The sequence below is a fragment of the Muscardinus avellanarius genome (assembly GCF_963383645.1).
Source record: "Muscardinus avellanarius genome assembly, chromosome: 11".
Classification (NCBI taxonomy): domain Eukaryota; kingdom Metazoa; phylum Chordata; class Mammalia; order Rodentia; family Gliridae; genus Muscardinus; species Muscardinus avellanarius.
The window spans coordinates 103,252,147-103,271,161 of record NC_137797.1 but is presented as its reverse complement, the minus strand read 5'-3'; the positions used below and the strand labels follow the sequence as shown (position 1 = coordinate 103,271,161).

General features: G+C 47.7%; 1 protein-coding gene across 5 annotated transcripts in view; it reads left to right on the top strand.

The window, feature by feature from the left end:
- Positions 1-6,641, top strand: part of LRP6 (LDL receptor related protein 6) — a gene marked incomplete at both ends in the record, with an annotated part of 111,936 nt that extends 105,295 nt beyond the window's left edge. For all 5 annotated transcript variants that reach the window (XM_080705691.1, XM_080705693.1, XM_080705692.1 and 2 more), the window contains 4 exons: positions 769-999; positions 2,795-2,931; positions 3,553-3,650; positions 6,347-6,641. In XM_080705691.1, coding sequence (XP_080561817.1) covers positions 769-999; positions 2,795-2,931; positions 3,553-3,650; positions 6,347-6,641 — 761 coding nt within the window. The remainder of the gene's footprint in view (positions 1-768; positions 1,000-2,794; positions 2,932-3,552; positions 3,651-6,346) is intronic.
- Between the last annotated feature and the right edge of the window lie 12,374 nt (positions 6,642-19,015).

Genomic DNA, 19,015 nt, shown 5'->3' with positions numbered 1-19,015 from the left:
AGTCCTCCTGCCGCGCAGGCCTGTCTTCCCTGCTCCCAGGCAGCCTGAAGGAAGCATCACCCGGATGCTTCCTGCATCCTGGGGCTCCCCTGCAGTTCCCTCTACCAGGCCCAGGGGTCACTATTCAGACCTAAAACCCTGCAGGTGCCAGAGGTGCCACTGGCTTCTTCGCCCTTCCCTGGGAAGCATCGGGGGACCTTCTTGCCCATCCCTTCAGTCCTAAAATGCTCCTTGCACTTCCAAAGTAACTTTGTTGGTTTTGTGATAAACAAAATGGAGTTGATTTCTTATTTTCCAGTACTGAGGGGGGAACCCAGGGGCTTTCTACCTCCGAGCTACACCCCAGCCCTGTTTTTTGTTCTTTATTTTGAAACAGGGTCTCACTGAGTTGCAGAGGGCCTCACTAAGTAGCTGAGGCTGTCCACAAGCCGCCATCCTCTGGTCTCAGCCTCCTGAATGCTGGGATGACAAGCGTGCGCCACCACGCCCAGCTTGGAGTTGATTATATTAGAGTTTCTTAATATTTAAATCTATGCTTCATTTGCCATCTTTGTTTCTGACAATTTATAGCTATACTTCCCAACACATTATTTTACTTAGTTCATTTTGATTACTAATTATAATTAATTTATAAAAGAAAAAGTCTTATGCATTATCTTCACCAAGTATGTAGCTTCACGTTCTGTTGGGCCCTTTCTTATCACTGTTCTGAACATATAGTTTCTCTTAGATTTTTCTCTTAGATAACTGTACACTGTTCTGTTTTAGATCCAACTGAGGAGCCAGCGCCACAGGCCACTAACACAGTAGGTTCGGTTATTGGCGTAATTGTCACCATTTTTGTGTCTGGAACCATATACTTCATCTGCCAGAGGATGTTGTGTCCACGCATGAAGGGAGACGGGGAAACTGTGACGAACGACTATGTGGTCCACGGGCCTGCTTCTGTGCCCCTCGGCTACGTGCCACACCCGAGCTCTCTGTCAGGGTCTCTCCCAGGTGAGTTAAGGCTGGTCAGAATCCCGGAAAGATCACTAAGCTTCAGTGGTGGTAACGGGATACTACCTAGAGTCTGTCTCAAACTTGATTACTTTGGATTTTTACAAAAGTATGAAAGCCTGGCGTGGTGTGGTGACACACACTTGTAATCTCAGTACTTGGGAGCCTGAGACAGGAGGATCACAGGTTTGAGACCAGCCTCAGCAACTTAGTGAGATCATGTTTCAAAATAAAATATAAAATAGGTCTGGGAGTATAGCCTGGAGGTAGAAAGCCTCTGGGTTCCACCTCCAGTACCACCAAAAAATAAATAAATAAAAATAAAATAAAATAGGGCTGGGGGATAGCTCAGAGGTTAAATACCCCTGGGTTCAATCCCTAGTACCACATACACACACAGAACAAATGTTCTTCCTTTTTTTTTTTGTTTTTTGTTTTTTGTTACTGGAGATTGAACCCAGAGGTGCTGTACTTCCAAGCTACACCCCACCCCAAGCCCTTTCAGTTTTTTATGTTGAAACAGGGTCTTGTTAAGTTTCTAAGGCTGGCCTCAAACCTGCAGTAATGACAGGCATGTGCCCAGCTACAAATGTTCTTTTTCACCTTTTATGCTTCCTCCTCGGGTGAAAGAAAGGCCTTAGATATGGCTTGGTAGAGATTACCAAAGGACAGACAGCAAGCACACCTGCCCGCTGGAGGCCTCTGCGGGGCCTGTGGTCATCAGCCTGTGGTCATCAGCCAGCCAGGGCGAGGAGTTACAGGCCACAGTACTGTAGGGTTATTCTTAGGCAGCTCGCGCAGCGTTGAGCCAGGAAGATAAGGCCGAAAGCTGGGGAAGTCTCCCCTCAGCAGACGGAGGCTCGGAAGTAGCTAGGTGATGAGGGAAGGCTGCTGCCTTGTGTTTTCTCCCGACAGCACAATGACAGCGGAGCTAGGGCTGGGTCAGGCGGACCGAGGAGCCAGGAGCTCTAGCGTGGAGGCCACGGGGCTCTAGGGACAGCCTTCCTTTTTCTTTTTTCTTCTTTTTTTTTCTTTTCTTTTTATTTTGAAACGGGGTCTCACTGAGTTGAAGAGGCCTCACTAGTTGAGGCTGGCCGTGAACCGCGATCCCCCTGTCTCAGCCTCCCCAGTGCTGGGATTACAAGCATGCGCCACCACACCCACTAGTACCACTTTCTTTTCAGTGCTTTCTGGTGCTCTTAGTGAAAAGAAATTTCCTTTTAATGAATATGGAGAAGGAAGTACCTGGTCAAAGACCTCTGAAAATAGGAACTTATTCTGGGTATACCTTCTGAGTAACAAACATGGTATTTAGTAAGTGGAATTTGGGGAGTTATTTGGAAAAAATAGAATTTCTTCGTTAGCATCGGTAGTTTTGGTTTTAACAATATTTGCTTCTGATAGGTGAAGAAATATCTTCCATGCTTATGTCTCTGTCCTACAAAATGGCTTTTGTTTCCTTTTGAACAAATCTATTACTGAGTCCTCCCTGCATTACCACCTCTACCCTTCATAGCCTCCCCCTCTCCGGCCTTCGGCTGTTAAGGACTCACTTTGAAGGGCTCTGCTTCACGCAGGGGAGAAGGAGGCAGGGGGTTCTGGGCAGCTTGCAGGGGAGCCATTCACCATGGAGAACCTTGGCCTCTTGTCCTCACTCACTGTGTCCAGTTGTTATTGAGAAAAGGAGCTAAGGTGTGAAAGTGTCTGAGTGATGTTGATGATGTTCGTGTTGAAATGAAGCTTTCGTGCATGTTATAGGTGTCACTCATCTCGATTCTCGTCCCCTTCACATTAGGGATGTCCCGAGGTAAATCCATGATCAGCTCCCTCAGCATCATGGGGGGCAGCAGCGGGCCCCCGTACGACCGAGCGCACGTCACGGGCGCGTCGTCGAGCAGCTCTTCAAGTACCAAAGGCACTTACTTCCCCGCGGTAAGCGACTGGCTTGCTTTGGTTTTCTTTGAATGCTAAAAGACATGGCATTTTAGATTAAACTGTTTAAGCATGGGTGCTTAGTGATGGTAATGTAGAAATAGTTTTTTTTAATAAGGAATTTAGGCAAATAAGGTTCAAAGAAGAACTTGCCACCACTGCGCCTGCTTATAAACCTTAAATTCACTTTGTCATTTGCAATATTTGGAAGCACTAGCATATTTGAACGTACTCGGTATTAATTTCATATTTCACAAAAAATTGAAACCACAAAACAACCTTCATTTCGTGACCTCCCCAAAGAGGAAACACCTCGCATTTCTCCTAAATTAGTCATTTTTCTCTGAACATGTAAAATTGCTAAGTCAGAACCTAGATTTGCTAAACTTAACCAGTGACTTGTAGATTACAGATCTTTGTTTATTGCCTGCTCTTTGGCCGCGACGAAGCCCTCATGGGAAGGGGAGCCCGGCACAGTGCTGTTTGACGTTCTTTAGGAAAAGGACTGTGCTCACAGTGTAATGGAAAGGGTCAGGAAGAGGTCACGGACAGAAAATCCACGCCTGCTGGGGTGGACTGCTGCTACTTTCGTGTTCTAATTTTAATTATTTTTCCTTTTAGATTTTGAACCCTCCACCATCTCCTGCTACAGAACGGTCCCATTACACTATGGAATTTGGATACTCTTCCAACAGTCCTTCCACTCACAGATCATACAGGTAACGCTCACGCGTCAGTGCGAGTGAGGCTCTTGCCAGAAGGAAGAAGCACTCTGGCCGCGGGCTCGCAGAGGCTGCAGATGAGTGTGCGGCTTGCCTGAGTAATGCTGGCAGTGCCTTTTCTTTCAGGGCTTTTTAGTTTTATTTAAGAGTCACAAATGCTGGCCTTTAGAATACTCTAGAGTCCCAGACTCTTGAGGGTTCTAGGAAAGGTTGTCCACCATGTGACTGATTCCAAAGTAGGTGTCTTCTTTTTTGGGGGGAGGGGGGGTACTGGGGATGGAACCCAGGGGCATTTTATTCTCCCTCTGAACTCCACCCCCAGCACCACTGTTTTTTTACTGGGTTGCAAAGGGCCTCACTAAGTAGCTGAGGCTGTCTGTGAACCGATCCTCCTGTCTCAGCCTCCCAAGTACTGGGCTTCCAAAGTAGTTTTGAGTGTTAGGGTGAGACTGGCTCAGAGAGCTGAGAGAGCTCACACAGCCGGGGTGTTAAGAGTAGGTGCTGAGCTGGGCGTGGTGGTGCATGCTTGTAATCCCAGCATTTGGGAGGCTGAGACTGGAGGATCATGGTTCATGGACAGCCTCAGCTACTTAGTGAGGCCCTCTGCAACTCAGTGAGACCTGGTTTCAAAATAAAGAAAAAAAAATTGGGCAGGGGGTATAGCTCGGAGGTCAAATGCCTCTGGATTCCATCCCCAGACCCGCCAAAAAAAAAAAAAAAAAAAAAAAAAAAGCAGGGGCTGTAAGAGGAGTGTGAGGTTCTCTGGTTACGAGGCCTAAGTCGAGCCTCAGTGAGGTTCATCTGAGCCGTGGCGGGGAGGGCGCCTCTGTCCTCATTCGTGGGTCTCGGGCACATCGTGCAGTCCCTTACGGTCTGCCTGACGCGGCAGTCGCCATGCTGGTGGCGGCGGGCGGCCGTGGCTCTGGGCTGTCTCAACGCCGAGCGAAGGCCTCTGGGCATCCCTCAGCGCCTGTTATCTTTCACATAAGGGGTTTCACAGCATTTTGGTCCAGGTGGCCTGGTATGGCCTTATACATGGATGGAAATTCCTTACAGTATCATTCAGAATTGTCATTTCAGTTTGGATAAGGCTGTTTGGGGTAGACCTGGCTACAGGCTGACTGACTTTTACTGTTTATTGTACCACTGCATTCCCTGCCACAGATTTGTTCCAAAAGTCAAAACAGGTGGTGGCGCACACCTATAATCCTAGTACTTGGGGAGACTGAGATGAGAGGATCGCAGGTGTAAGGCTGGCCTCAGCAACTTAGACCCTGTTTTAAAATTAAAAAGAAAAACAAAAGGTCTAGGGATATGCCTTTAGAGTAGAATGCCCCTGGGCTCAATCCCCATCACCAAAGAAATAAGTAAGCCAAAACAAAAGCAGAAGACTAAAAACTAAAAAAGTTTTATTTTGAAAATCTGCACTGTGGCACGTGCCTGTAATCTCAGTGCTTGGGAGACTGAGACCAGAAGCCAGTGTGCAGTAACTTAGTGAGACCCTGCTCCAAAATAAAAAGGAAAAAGGGTGTAGCTCAGTGGCAGAGCACCCCGGGCTCAGTCTCCAGTACCCCAAAGAAAAGTAATTTCTTTCATTCAAACTGAGTAAAATTGTATGCTCTTGCCAGGCTTGGTGATGCACACCTGTAATCCCAGTACTTGGGGGCTGAGACGGAGGATCACAGGTTCAAGGCCAGCCTCAGCAGCTCATGGAGACTCAGCAACCTAGTGAGGCCCTGTTCAAAAACGAAAAACGAAGAAAGAGGGCTGGCGGTGTAGCTCGGAGAATGCCCCTGCGTTTAATACCCAGCGACACACACACACACACACACACACACACACACACAGCGCGTGCCACCGAAAACTGCCACTTGGTCTTTGCATATTTTCCCCTTTTTTTTTTTTTTTTTTTTGGTGGTACTGGGGGTGGAACCCAGGGGCTTTCTACCTCCGGGCTATACCCCCAGACCTATTATATATTTTATTTGGAAACAGGGTCTCACTAAGCTGCTGAGAACTTCACTGAGTAGCTGAGGCTGGCTTCAAACTTGCACAATCCTCCTGTCTCAGCCTCCATGCACTGGGATTACAAGCTTGCACCACCACGCCCAGCTTGCATATTTTTAATTTTTATTTTTATTTACTGTTTTTTTGGTAGTACCAGGATTTGAACCCAGGGGCATGCTACCTCCAAGCTACTACCCCAGCCCTATTTTTTGTTCTTTATTTTGAAACAGGATCTGATTAAATTGCAGAGGGGTTCACTAAGTAGCTGAGACTAGCCTTGAGCTGGCGTTCCTCCTGTCTTGGGCTCCCAAGTACTGGGATTACAAGTGTGCACCAGCACGCCCAGCTTAGCTTGTTGTTTGTTTGTTTTTTTGTTTGTTTGTTTTTTGTTTTTGGTTTTTTTTTTTTTTGGTGGTACTGGGGTTCCTGGAAGCCCTTCTACCTCCGGGCTACACTCCCAGACCTATTTTATATTTTTGAAACAGGGTCTCTTAAACCAGCGTGGCTGGCTACAAACCTGCGCGATCCTCCTGTCTCCGCCTCCCAAGCGCGGGGATTACAAGCGTGCGCCACCACGCCCGGCTTGTTTTTAAAGACAAATTTACATCTACTATCTCTGTTATGATGAGGAAAATGATTTTTTTGTAAAACTAACTCTGCCCATCTTCATTTCCTCCCTCTGCCAGCTACAGGCCATACAGCTACCGGCACTTTGCGCCCCCCACCACGCCCTGCAGCACAGACGTGTGTGACAGCGACTACGCTCCTAGCAGGAGAGTGGCTGCGGCGGCCACGGCCAAGGGCTACACCAGTGACTTGAACTATGACTCGGAGCCCGCGCCCCCGCCCCCCACACCCCGGAGCCAGTACTTGTCCGCAGAGGAGAACTATGAAAGCTGCCCACCTTCCCCGTACACAGAGAGGAGCTACTCCCACCACCTCTACCCACCGCCGCCCTCTCCCTGCACCGACTCCTCCTGAGGAGGCGCCCTCCTCCTCTGACTGCCTCCCACGAGAACATGTAAATACATTTGGTCGAGATCTGGAGGGGGGGGGAGCTCTTAGAGAAGGACGAGGCAGACCATGTACAGTTAAAGTTTATAAAATGGGTGGGGATACTGGAGATATTTGTACAGAAGAAAAGGATATTTATATATTTTCTTAAAAATAGCAGATTTGCTGCTTGTGCCATAAAAGTTTGTATAAAACAAATTTGTACTAAAGTTTTATTTTTGCAAACTAAATACACAAAGCATGCCTTAAACCCAGTGAAGTGACTGAATACAAAGGAAACAGGAATAATAAAGGCGTCACTGACCAGGAATGTCTGGGCTTTATTGATACCAAAAAATAACTTTTTTTTCAAAAAAGAAGAAAAAATTAAGTTCATCTCAGAGCAGCAAACCATAGATGCGTGGAAGTAGCCAAATAGCCTTCAGGTTAACCAACATTTGAAGGCCAACAAGTTAGGAAATCATGAAAGGAAAGAAAGGAATGAAGACCAGCCTTGGACAAAGGGCTTTGTTTTCTCTTAGGATCCAACCATTTTCATGAGGAAAATAGTGCTATGGGCTGTGCGCGCCCGGCCTCCGTCCCTGCCCCGAGCCCTGGCCTCACTCACGGGAAGCCTCCCTGAGGGGCCCCGGCTGCCTCCCCAGCAGCGCCGTAGGCCACTTTGCCAACCGTGACCTAGCCAAGCTTTTCATCGGAGAAGCTGGTGAAGTGGTACTTTCTCGTCAGGGTTTGATCTTAGTGTCTCCGCTCTGCGCACCCCACTCCCCACGGGCTCCGCGCGTCCGGGCTGCTGTTTGTGCAGAATGATCGAGTCAGCCGTATCGTTGTCCTCTGCACTTCCAAGGTGGTTGTAATGCTCATTAAAAGGTCTTTCTGCAACACGTATAGGCAGTGTTTAAAAATTACAAATCTAACCATATGTCTTTGTTGTAAGTTAACCATATATCCTTGCAATACTTTCAGCATATACTATAACAATATAAAATCATTTTTATATAATTTTCTGAGTAAGACATTTAAGTATGTTCTGGTTAGAGACAATCTGTTTTTAAAAATGGCTTTTGGTTGGGTTCTCCGTATATTAACTGTGTGTGACATTTTCATGTTCTTTAGACCAGTTTTTCTCAAAATGATGTCTACATACATACCTCTTCTAATGTGGCACATGATATTAAGGCCTTCCGGTTTCCCACTGTGAATGTTTGGTTGTTTTCAAATTATCCACAGGTTATTCTTATAATCACCTCGTATATTTTTATGTGTGCGCTCTTATCCCACTATGGATTAAGGTAATTTAACGATGGGGATGAAGTGAGAAGACATCCCGTGAGCTTCTCGCCATCACAGCTGGCTGGGATGGCCTCGGCACGCGTGCACGGCCCTAGGTCCGTCCACTCCGCCACCTCGCCAGAAGGCAGCCTCCTGCTTCTCACGCGTGTCTAGCGCTTCCTGCTAACACTGAATGTGTTTTTAAACTAGTGTGCTTTTACCTTAATAGCTGTTTGATATTCAGCGTTTTTTTAAAAAGTTCTGTCTCAGTGAGGGCTTTCTGGGTTTTAGGGCCCAAGACAAAAACAACAGAAAAAAGATTGAAGTAACTTTTCAAGCAATTAAAAAATACCTAAGTAAACTTTTTAAAGAGGAAAAAAAAGTAGCTTCAGAATATTGGTCAGATTGGTCGGGCAGCTCCTAAGAATCATGTGCACTTGACTTGCATATAAATAAATAAATGTCAGTGTCTTGCATCTCAGTCGGACAAATATTAGCTCTTCCTGTTTGTGGAACAGCGTGCTCACGGCTAAGACAGGGCGGACGTTGAGGGTTTGTTCCGGGGCACTCGCGGGCACTGGGGCGTAAGTGAGGATGGGAAGGTCAGCAGGAGCTGGGCGCCAGTGAGATCTGAGACCTCTGTCTGCATTGTGGATATGTGTCTTCACGTGCTGGGCTTCCCGTGTGGAGACCTGCACCACGGCGCACTGAGGCCGTGCCCGCTGGCCCTCGGCCCGCGCCGGCAGTGGGCTCTTCCGGCACGCGCTCATCTGCGCGCCGGTGTGTTTGGAATCCTTTGAAGGCGGTTCGGCTTAACCTTGGCCTCCTCTTCCTAGGGAGATAGATGGGTTCTTAAAGTTTCTCAGTCCTTTTCAATGAAAGGATTGTCACATTTGGCAAAGACTTACTGATCCTCAGGATACATGGGCAGTTAAGCAAATTAGATCTTGGTTATTAAAAGCAAGAGCTTTAATTGGAAAAACTGAGGTAAAATCATTTCAGACCAAATTAGGAGAAAATGAAAAAGGAGTTTTAGATTTGGTGCATTGCTCGATTCATTTATTCAAGAAGAAAAGTGGGTAAACTTTATTAGAGTTCTTAAATATGCAAGCATTATTACTCTTTCCCCCCCAGTACCGTGGATGGAACCCAGGGGTATCCTACCTCAGAGTACCCCTCCAAACCCCCCCCTTTTTTGTGGGTCTGGAGATGGGACCCAGGGGCCTTCTACCTCCAAGCTCCACCCCCAGCCCTATTTTTTATTCTTTATTTTGAAACAGGGTCTCACTGAGTTGCAAAGAGCCTCACCAAGTAGCTGAAGCCGGCTGTGAACCGCATCCTCCTGTCTCAGCCTCCCGAATGCTGGGATGACAAGCGTGCGCCACCACGCCCGGCTGCAAGTATTCCTACTTACTGATGTGTTAAAATTCTGAGGAATAGACTTTGAGATAACTTTCTCTTTGCGTCATGGTAAGCTCTGCACTGAGTCGTCGCTTTAGCTCTTCAGAGCCTTGGCCCAAAACAAACAAACCCCAGGTTTGGTTGCTTCTGTGACCACTTGCACATTCACAGGGGAGAAAAACCAGTTGGCGGACAGACGTGGCAGCAGCGTCCTCTGAGATCTCACGGCGTCTGCGGCACTTGCCGTAGCTCTTTTTTTTTTTTTTTTTTTTTTACTACATACCACAAGATGGTTTCTGTTTAGCAGAAGATCACGAAGTTACCTTAATTCTACTATAAAGCCATTTCGTGATGCACCACCAAGAGCCAACTGGTCCTTTAATAAGTTTGAGAATAGCTGTTTTAGGACAGTAAGTATTTAGAAGTGAAGGCCTCGGTCTATATTCATCTAATGTAGACCCGTAATTGGGGAGGAGTGGGCACTGAGTACAATTTAAAGGTGGACGAGCCTCATGTTGGTTGATATAAAATACCCCCAAATCAAAACCTATATAAGGGCCGCTCACGTGAGTTGTAAAAATAAGCGCTGCCTGTGTCAGGAAGCAGCCGGTTTTGTGGCGCTGCCTCTTTTGCTGCAGTGGGCGGCTACAGCTCCCCTCGCCTGCTGGCGAGGTGTGTGCGTTTGCGTCCCTGATACCAGTAGTCTGTCCAGTAGAGGCTGGGAGGCTCGCCACACCTGCCTCTGCTGTTTTCCTATACAGACTTTGCTCAGGTCAAATTCTTAGAAATGTAGGACTGTTTTGATTTTAGGGGGTTTGGGTGTGTTCTGCCTCTAAGCCACACCCCTAGCCCTTTGGGTTTTTTTTTGTGTGTGTGTGTGGTACTGGGGTTCCTGGAAACCCTTTTAGCCCCGGGCTACACTCCCAGACCTATTATTTGGAAACAGGGTCTCTTAAGCCAGTCTGGCTTGAGTCTGGCTTCGAACCTGCTGTGCGATCCTCCCGTCTCCACCTCCCAAGCATGTGGATTACAAGCATGTGCCGCCACACCCGGCCCCTTTCTGGTTTTTTTGTTTTGATTTTTACTTTGAAACAGAATCTTACTGAGTTGCTGAGGTTGGCCTCGAGCTAATAATCCTCCTGTCTTAGCCTCCCAAGTTCTGGAATTACAGGTGTGTACCACCATGCCTGGTTTTTCAGTTTTTTGTCTGTTTGTTTTTGCAATTCTTGGGGTGGAACCCAGGGGCGTTCTACCTCAGAGCTCCACCCCTAGCCCTATTTTTTATTCTTTAATTTGAAATGGTCTCACGGAGTTGCAGGGGCCTCAAAGCTGAGGCTGTGAACCGCAATCCTCTCTCAGCCTCCCAAATGCTGGGATTACAAGCGTGAGCCACCATGCCCAGCTCAGAGTTCTTAAACTTAAGAAATTTAATTTTATTTTTTGTTCCTTTTCTTATTCCAAGCCTAAAATAGGCCTGACTTTTGGATGGCATTATTTCATAATAGTGCCAGTGTTAGGCTTTTGAAATTCATGGTTGTAAAGGACTTTGGACCACAAGCATTAAATTATATATTTATAGTTTTTTAAAAACTTAAATTGTGAGCATTGAGAACCCATAATCTATATATTTTTCTTTGACTTGATTTTATATCTCATTGTATTAAACCAGTACGTGAGTGGTGGAGGGGAAAGTAGATTCTTAGATTTATCTTCATGACTTAAACCATTCTTAATTTTATTCCTTAGAAAAGCCCTACCAGTTTAGATAGAGAGTGGGGATGGATTCCTTGTCCTTACAAGCAGACCTAACAGGAAGTGGCCACCAGGTTCCCATGGTCGCTTAATGTGCGTCCAGAAACCACCACCAAAGAACCACAGACAACGTGCTCTTGCTTAACTGTCCATTTGGGTGGTTTGATTTTTCAATCAAATATGAGAAAGTTGGGAGAGTGGAAATATATCTGTATGTAGATACACACCTATCTATGAATGCCTGAATCCGGGTATTAAAAGAGAAATAGCGAGTCCAGCCAGACCCAGGATCCGGTGCCGGGGCTCGCGAGGGGAGTTGGGGGGGAGGGGGAAGTGCGCGGAGCTCGGACTGGGCTGGCCTGACTCGCAGGTGAAGGGTCTAGTGCTGCTCTCAGATGTTCAGCCTTTATGTCCCAAACGTTTCCTTAAGCTTTAATCTTGGTCACTGTCCTGAAGTCCCTGGTGTCTCTGTGTCCCTCGCGTCGGTACGATGGTGCTTTGCAAGGATGTATTTATATTGTAATGGCCAACATTTGGCCAGCCCCGTCCACTTACTCGCTTCCCCTTTTTGTGAAATAAGTGCTTTAATTATAAACTGTATAAAAACACCTTGTAAAAACCCCTTTTGATTATTACCGTAAGCTGGATTGTAACAAATGAAATGTTGATTTTTATAATAAAACAGTGGAAAATAAAAGTGTCATTTCTTTTCAACCAGAAATTGAACAGGTGGCTGTGCTTGGCTGCTTGCACACGAGTGTCTCCCCGCCCCTCAGGAAGGCGGCAGCCTTGGGCACAGGCAGACCCCGTGCCTCTCCCCACTGCCGAAGCCCTGATGTGGGCTCTGAGCGGCCCCGCCCTGCCTCCCTCCCCAGGCTAGCTTAGTAAACAGCAGGAGATGGGGCTCGTGGTTTATGGCTGAGAAGCTGAGCCTCCCGGCCCTCCCTCCGGCCTTGGTGCCAGCGCCGCCGGCTTCCTGGCTTTCCAGAGGAGAGCCGCCCTTGCGTCTCACTGGGACGGTGCACACCTCGGGGTAAATGGAAGCCAGGATCAGTTAGTTGTTCCTTAGCCAGTGCTCTCCAGTGAGCCGCCCTGGCCGCTGTCTCCTCCAGCTCACTCCCTAGGAGGGGAAAATCTTAAAGACCCTGCCGTTCCCAGGTAAGTCAGAGAAAGGGGAGGCAGGATTGTGCTTTGTCTGAGTTAAAAGTGGTCTCAAGAATGGGAAGCTGAGTTGGTTTGGGGTCCCCCTTTCCCCATGCGGGTTTCAGTGAGGCTCGCACAGCCTGAGTATTACGCCTTGACTATGGCTTCCGTGTTTCCACAGATTGAATGCAAGGGCACCACTGGTCAGATCTCTGGCTCTGCTGTTTATACCACCGTGCCATCTGCACAGTCCCTTTCTCCCCACATGGAAAATATTCTGCTTAGATTTGCATTTACTGATTCAGATTTAGTCACAGGGAAAAATCAGTCTTCCTCCAAGAAAGAAGCTAAACTGAAGATAGTTATAAACGCTTGGCCTTCATTGAGTGTGCGCCATGTACTGTGCTAAACTACCCCCAGTAATCAGCTGCTGATGACCAAACGTGACAGGAAGTGCCCAATTTGCATATGAAAAGCCACAGCACAAAATTTTGGTCAGAAACAGGTTGGCAGTGGGCATCAAAGGAAAAGGACATGGGGTGATAGGTTATTTTATTCATTATCGCCTTATTATAGTCTTATTTTGAAACAGTCTCACTAAGTTGCTGAGGCTGGCCTCAAACATGCAGTCCTCCTGTCAGCCTCCAACTGCTGGGATTACAGGGCTGTACTACCACATCCAGCCTATTCTAATCATTTGTTAATGCATGTCTGGATTTATTTTCTCAATATTTTTTATTTTTTCTTATTATATTTTGGTGGTACTGGGGATGGAACCCTTCTACCTCTGGGCTACACTCCCAGACCTATTTTATATTTTATTTGGAAACAGGGTCTCTTACGCTCCTGTCCCCGCCTCCCAAGCGGGGATTACAAACGCGCGCCACCGCGCCCAGTTACTTTTTTTTTTTGTACTAGAGACTGAGCCCAGTGATGTTCTACCTCCCAGCTACATCCCCAGCCCTATTTTATTTATTTATGTTCTGCTTTGTTTTGTTCTGAAATAGTCTCGCTGGGTTACTCTGAGCCTTGCTATTTGCTGAAACTATCCTCAAACCTGCAATCCTCCTGTCTGACCTTCCGGGTACTGGATTTACAGGTGTGTGCCAGCGTGCCCAGCCGAGTATTCATTTCTTGGTCTTAGTCACGGAGTTGTTCCCTGAAGCTCGAGTCTTCAGCCAGCCAGTTCTGGGAGAGGTGCTTATACATAAAGTATCCCATGAATAGCGTTGTAGAGCGTTGGGGCCCAAACCCGTGTGGTCTTCTGTTCTCTGCAGATGCTTATCCGGTGCCTCTTTTCCCTGGACCCCTGTCTGCTTTCCAAAGGAATTTATGCCTCTAAAAGTGAGGCCGCCCGCTGGACACTCATCACCTCTGATCACCTTGTTAAAAGCCACACACACACACACACACACACACACACTACTGCCACTCGATTGTGAAGCCTGGAAGTTTATCACAGGAAGTTTTGGAGGTTTTTTTGCTTTGTTTTTGTTTTCGAGGGGGTGGGATTGGTACTGAGGATTGAATTCAGGGGCCGTCTATTTCTGTACTACACCATTATTGTTATTTTGGGGGGGATATTGGGAATGGAACGCAGAAGCATTCTATCTTCTAAGTTATACCCCCCCAACCTAATTTTATTTCTTATTTTGAAACAGGGTCTTAACAAGTTGCAGAGGGTTGCTGAGGTTGACTTCCAACCTGTGACCCCCCCCCCCCGTAAATACAAGAGTGTGCCACCATGACCAGCTGAGGTTTTTTGGTGGTGGTGGTGGTGGTGGTGTGTGTGTGTGTGTGTGTGTGTGTGTGTGTGTGTGTGTGTGTGTGTTACTGGGGATTGAATTAATTATTTTGAAACAGTCTCACTAAATTGCAGAGGGCCTAAGTAGCTGAGGCTGGCCACAAGCCTGCGGTCCTCCTGTCTCAGCCTCCCCAAGTACTAAAATTTATAAGTGTGCATCCACCCCCACCTGGCTGTACTGAATATTTTAAACTGAAGGAATTCAAGAAAGCCTAGAAGACATAAAATCTAGGAAAGATTTTTTTGTCTGGCCTCAAAGCAGATCCCCGCCTCTAAGTGGAGGGAAAGAGCACCCTCGCCCTGCAGACAGGAGCACAGAGGAGAGGAGGCTGCCCTCCAGGCCGCTGACGTCAGAGCGCAGCCGCGGGGTCACAGGTTCTGTCCACGGCCCTCCCTTCAAGCCGATTCTCAAGCTCCTGATTCTTTTGGGCTTTGTTTTCTTCACGACGGCTCCTACATCCTTAGAACACAAGTGTGGCTGGTTTGCCCTTGAATCTGCCCTCTGTGATGGGGACCTCAGCTCTGAGCCTAGGACGGAGGGAAAGAGAACTGACTGCTCTCTGCGTCTCCTGTTTGGATTAGTCCTGCTGCAGGTCTGTCAGTCTTAAGCTCTTCATGAACTCAGCTCCTATCCTTACTGACGTCCCACTATTACGTGTGCCTCTCCTACGTCATGGATTCCTTACTCATTTCCTTTTTTTTTTTTTTCTTTCAAGATAGAAGCTAAGATCCTGATTGTAGATCTCTCCTCCCTCCCTCCCACCCTCGAAATTTGGTTTGAACCATGCTCATCCACCCATTCTTTTATTGGTGCGTTCTACCCTCCATGTTGGCAGTGATGGAGACACACTCGCACACCGTCCTTGGTCCTTTCCCTGGCTCCCTCCCCACGCCCACGTCCCCTTCAGGGTATTAAGATTGACACTGGGCCGGGCGTGGTGGTGCACGCTCGTAATCCCAGCGCTTGGGAGGCTGAGACAAGAGGACAGCCTCAGCAACTTAGGCCCTTTTCAACTCAGTGAGATCCTGTTTCAAAATAAAGAACAACAACAACAAAAAGAGGGCTGAGGGTGCAGCTCAGAGGCAGAATGCCCTGGGTTCCATCAGTACTGCAAAAAAAGAAAGAAAAAGATTGACGTTGGTGTGCACGTCACACCTCCGCTCATTCCTCTGCCTTACAGAATTAAGGAATACAACTTCTACTGTTTAATGCCTTCTTCTATTTAGTAATTCTGTGATCTGTGTGGTTTCTGATGCGGTTTTCTTGATTTCTCTTCGTTGTTGCTCGTGGTGGTGCTGGGACTTGAACCCAAAGCCTCGCACGTGCTGGGAGGCACCACGCAGCCGCATCACCAGCCTGGATTCTCTTCGCCAGGATCCTATTTTCTCGCTTCTTTTAATCCTTGTGATTTCCAGTTCTACGCCAGACACTGCGCGTTGCTTTGTTGGGTATTTGGGTATTTTGGTAGTCTTAACAAAACTTAGTTTTCTGGTACACGACTGAGTTACTTGATAAGTTTAGTCCTTTCAATTCTGGGTCTTAAATCACTTCTGGACAGGATCATAAGAGTATTTTCAGGCTGGGACCGAGTTTGATTTTTTCTTCCATTTCTGAGTAGAAATTCTTTTGCATACTCAAACTATTGCAGAAATTGGAACCGCTCCTGTTCTTGTATAAGCGTGGAGAATTGTTCTTTTTTTGTTTTGTTTTGTACCAGGGATTGAACCTAGCGACATTCTACCCCAAGCTACACCTCTAGCCTTTTTTATTCTCTTAAATTTTGAAACAGGGTGTCGCTACATTGCCTAGGCTGGCCTCCAGCCTACCATCCTCCTCTCTCAGCCTTCCAAGTGGTGGGATGAAGGCATGCGCCACGGCCTTGATGGGAATGCTTACGCCCATCCAGGCAGTTCTTTCCCAAGTCCTGGGTGCTGGGTGGTCCCTTCCCTGTGTGTGCCTGTTGATGGGCTCTCCTCTGCGAACTTGGGGGATGCTGTCTGCAGGTCTCTGGCACCCAGTAGACCACTCTTCTCCCTTCTCTTCCTGCACACTTCGGTGTTCTGAGTTCCCACCCGGGTGTCTGCTGAGGCTGTGCGCGCTCGCACCTCTCCGGCACGTCCCGGATACACGCAACCCTGCAGACCTACCGGGCTCCCTCAGCATCTCACCCGTCCAGGACCAGTTCTTCCTTCCCTAAGGCCCTCTACCTTCTCAACGATTGCTTTGCTTATTTTATCTGTGCTTTCCTCATTTCCACCAGGAGATGACACCTGGTTAGTGTCAGTTCTTCTTGACTCGAAGCCGCAGATGAAATTGGAAGCGCTCGGACAGCTTGTTATGACTACACGCACCTCAGGCCCCACTCCAGTCACACCGAGTCGCGAGCTAGAGCCGGAGGCTGCGGGCTAGCTCTGCAGTCGTCTGCCAGAAATATGCCTGGCACAAGATACACAGAGCTAAACCAGACATAACACTCGTTTACAAAAGAATTTGCAATCCACCCAGGAGGACCGGGCATGGGCTCTCAGGGCGCGGTGTATTAGTATCGTAGCCGTGTGGAAAGTATTTTGGAACATCCTTATGAGGAAAGGTGTTCAGATGCCATGGCGCCCCAAGACAGCCAGGGAGGGTTAGGAAATGATCCCCGGAGGAGATGGAGAGAGGGGCTGCAATCGGTGCCAGGGGCCTGGCCGGCAAGAACATTCCAAGTAGGATATCTGTATGCGGGCTCCGTGGCGCACAAGGCCGCCTAGTGCATTTGGGAAACTACACGCAGGGTGGAATGCTGGGGCCACGGAAGGGAGGGTTGCCGCGCTCGGCGCCCTCTGTGAACAGAGGCTCCTTTATCCCAAACGTTTATTTATTATTTTTTTATTTTTTCTTTTCTGCGGTATCAGGGATGGAATCCAGGGGCATTCTACTTCCGAGCTACACCCCCAGCCCTCTTTTTTTAGTCTTTTTATATTTATTCATTTATTTATTTATTTATTTATTTTGGTGGTATTGGGGGTGGAACCCAGGGGCTTTTCTATCTCCAGGCTACACTCCCAGACCTATTTTTTAATATTTTATTTGGTAACAGGGTCTCACTAAGCTGCTGAGAGCCTCACTGAGTAGCTGAGGCTGGCTTCGAACCCGTGCGATCCTCCTGTCTCAGCCTCCCAAGCACGGGGATTACAAGCGTGCACCACCACGCCCGGTTTATCCCGAACATTTATGATGTCCACATAGGAGAAAAAAGAAGGCCTCGTTCTGCCGTGATAGGTAGGCCAGCGAAGCACTTGACAACAGGTCACACATCCCCTTGAACCTGAAAGTGTGTTTAACTGACTAATGCATTTATTGTTCATGAAAGGCTAAGCACCTATTGAATATCAGACTCTCCATCGAGTTGCTGGATATCTAGAAATGCACTGAGACTATATTAGTGTGTGTGTGTGTGTGTGTGTGTGTGTGTGTGTGTGTGTGTGCTGGAAATTCAACCCACAGGTATTCTACCTCCAAGCAACACTCCCAGACTATTTGGGGGGCTTTTTGTTTTGTTTTTGCGGTACTGGGGACGAAACCCAGGGGCATTCTACCTCCAAGCTATACCCCCAGCCTATTTTTGATTCTTTATTTTGAAACAGGGTCTCACTGAGTTGCAAAGGGCCTCACTAAGTAGTAGCTGAGGCTGTTCGCGAACTACGGTCCTCCTGTCTCAGCCTCCCAAATGCTGGGATTACATGTTTTGTTTTGTTTTATTTGGAAACCATGTCATTAGGTTACGGAGAGCCTCACTAAATTACTGAGGCTGGCTTCAAACCTGTGATCCTCCTATCTCAGCCTTTCAAGTACTGACTGGGATTACAAGCATGCACTACCGTACCCAGTTTGAACAGTATGAATTTTAAAAAACTTGACCACTTGTTTTTAGTGTGTGTGTTACTGGGGATGGAACCCAGGGGCCTTCATTCTACCTCTGAGCTACACCCCCAGCCCTATTTTTTATTCTTTATTTTGAAACCAGGTCTCACTGAGTTGCGGAGGGCCTCACTAAGTAGCTGAGGCTGTCAGCGAACCGTGATCCTCCAGTCTCAGCCTCCCGAATGCTGGGATTGCAAGCGTGCGCCACCACGCTGGGCAATTTTTATTATTTTGGTACTGGGATTGAACCCAGAGAAATTCTCTCTGAGCATTTCTTTTTGGTGGTACTGGGGATGGAACCCTTCTACCTCCAGGCTACACTCCCAGACCTATTTTATATTTTATTTGGAAATAGGGGTCTCCTAAACCAGCAAGCCTGGCTTCGAACCTGCGTGATCCTCCTGTCTCCACCTCCCAAGCACGGGGATTACAAGCATGCACCACCACGCCCGGCAAGCATTTCTTTTTTAATTTTGAAACAGGGACTCAGGAAGTTGCTGAAGGTCTCACTAAATGACCGAGGCTGGCCTCGAACCTGCAGTGCCTGCGATCCTCCTATCTCAGCCTCCCCAGGTCCTGGGATTGCCGATGTGCATCATGGCGCCTAGCGACTTCTTTTTTTTTTTTTTTTTTTTGGTGGTACTGGGGTTCCTGGGAGCCCTTCTACCTCCGGGCTACACTCCCAGACCTATTTTTACATTTTTATTTGGAAACAGGGTCTCCTAAGCCAGCGCGCGCGGCTGGCTTCGAACCTGCGCGATCCTCCTGTCTCTGCCTCCCAAGCGCGGGGATGACAAGCGTGCGCCACCACGCCCGGCGTAGCGACTTCTTATTTTCACACAAAGCACTCTTCTCACAGTGGTCTTTCTATATATTTATTTTACCAGCTACCAATCATTTCGCCACCACCAAGAGTAATAAAGGCAGTCCCAGGAGCCTCACAAGGTTGAGGTCTATCACGAAAAAGAGCCGGTGGCGGTGGTTCTGTATCCAGTGGAAGTTTTTCAAACCGCCAAGAAATGTTTTCAAGAGAAGTAGCTCAAAGAAAAAAAAAAAGAAAAAAAA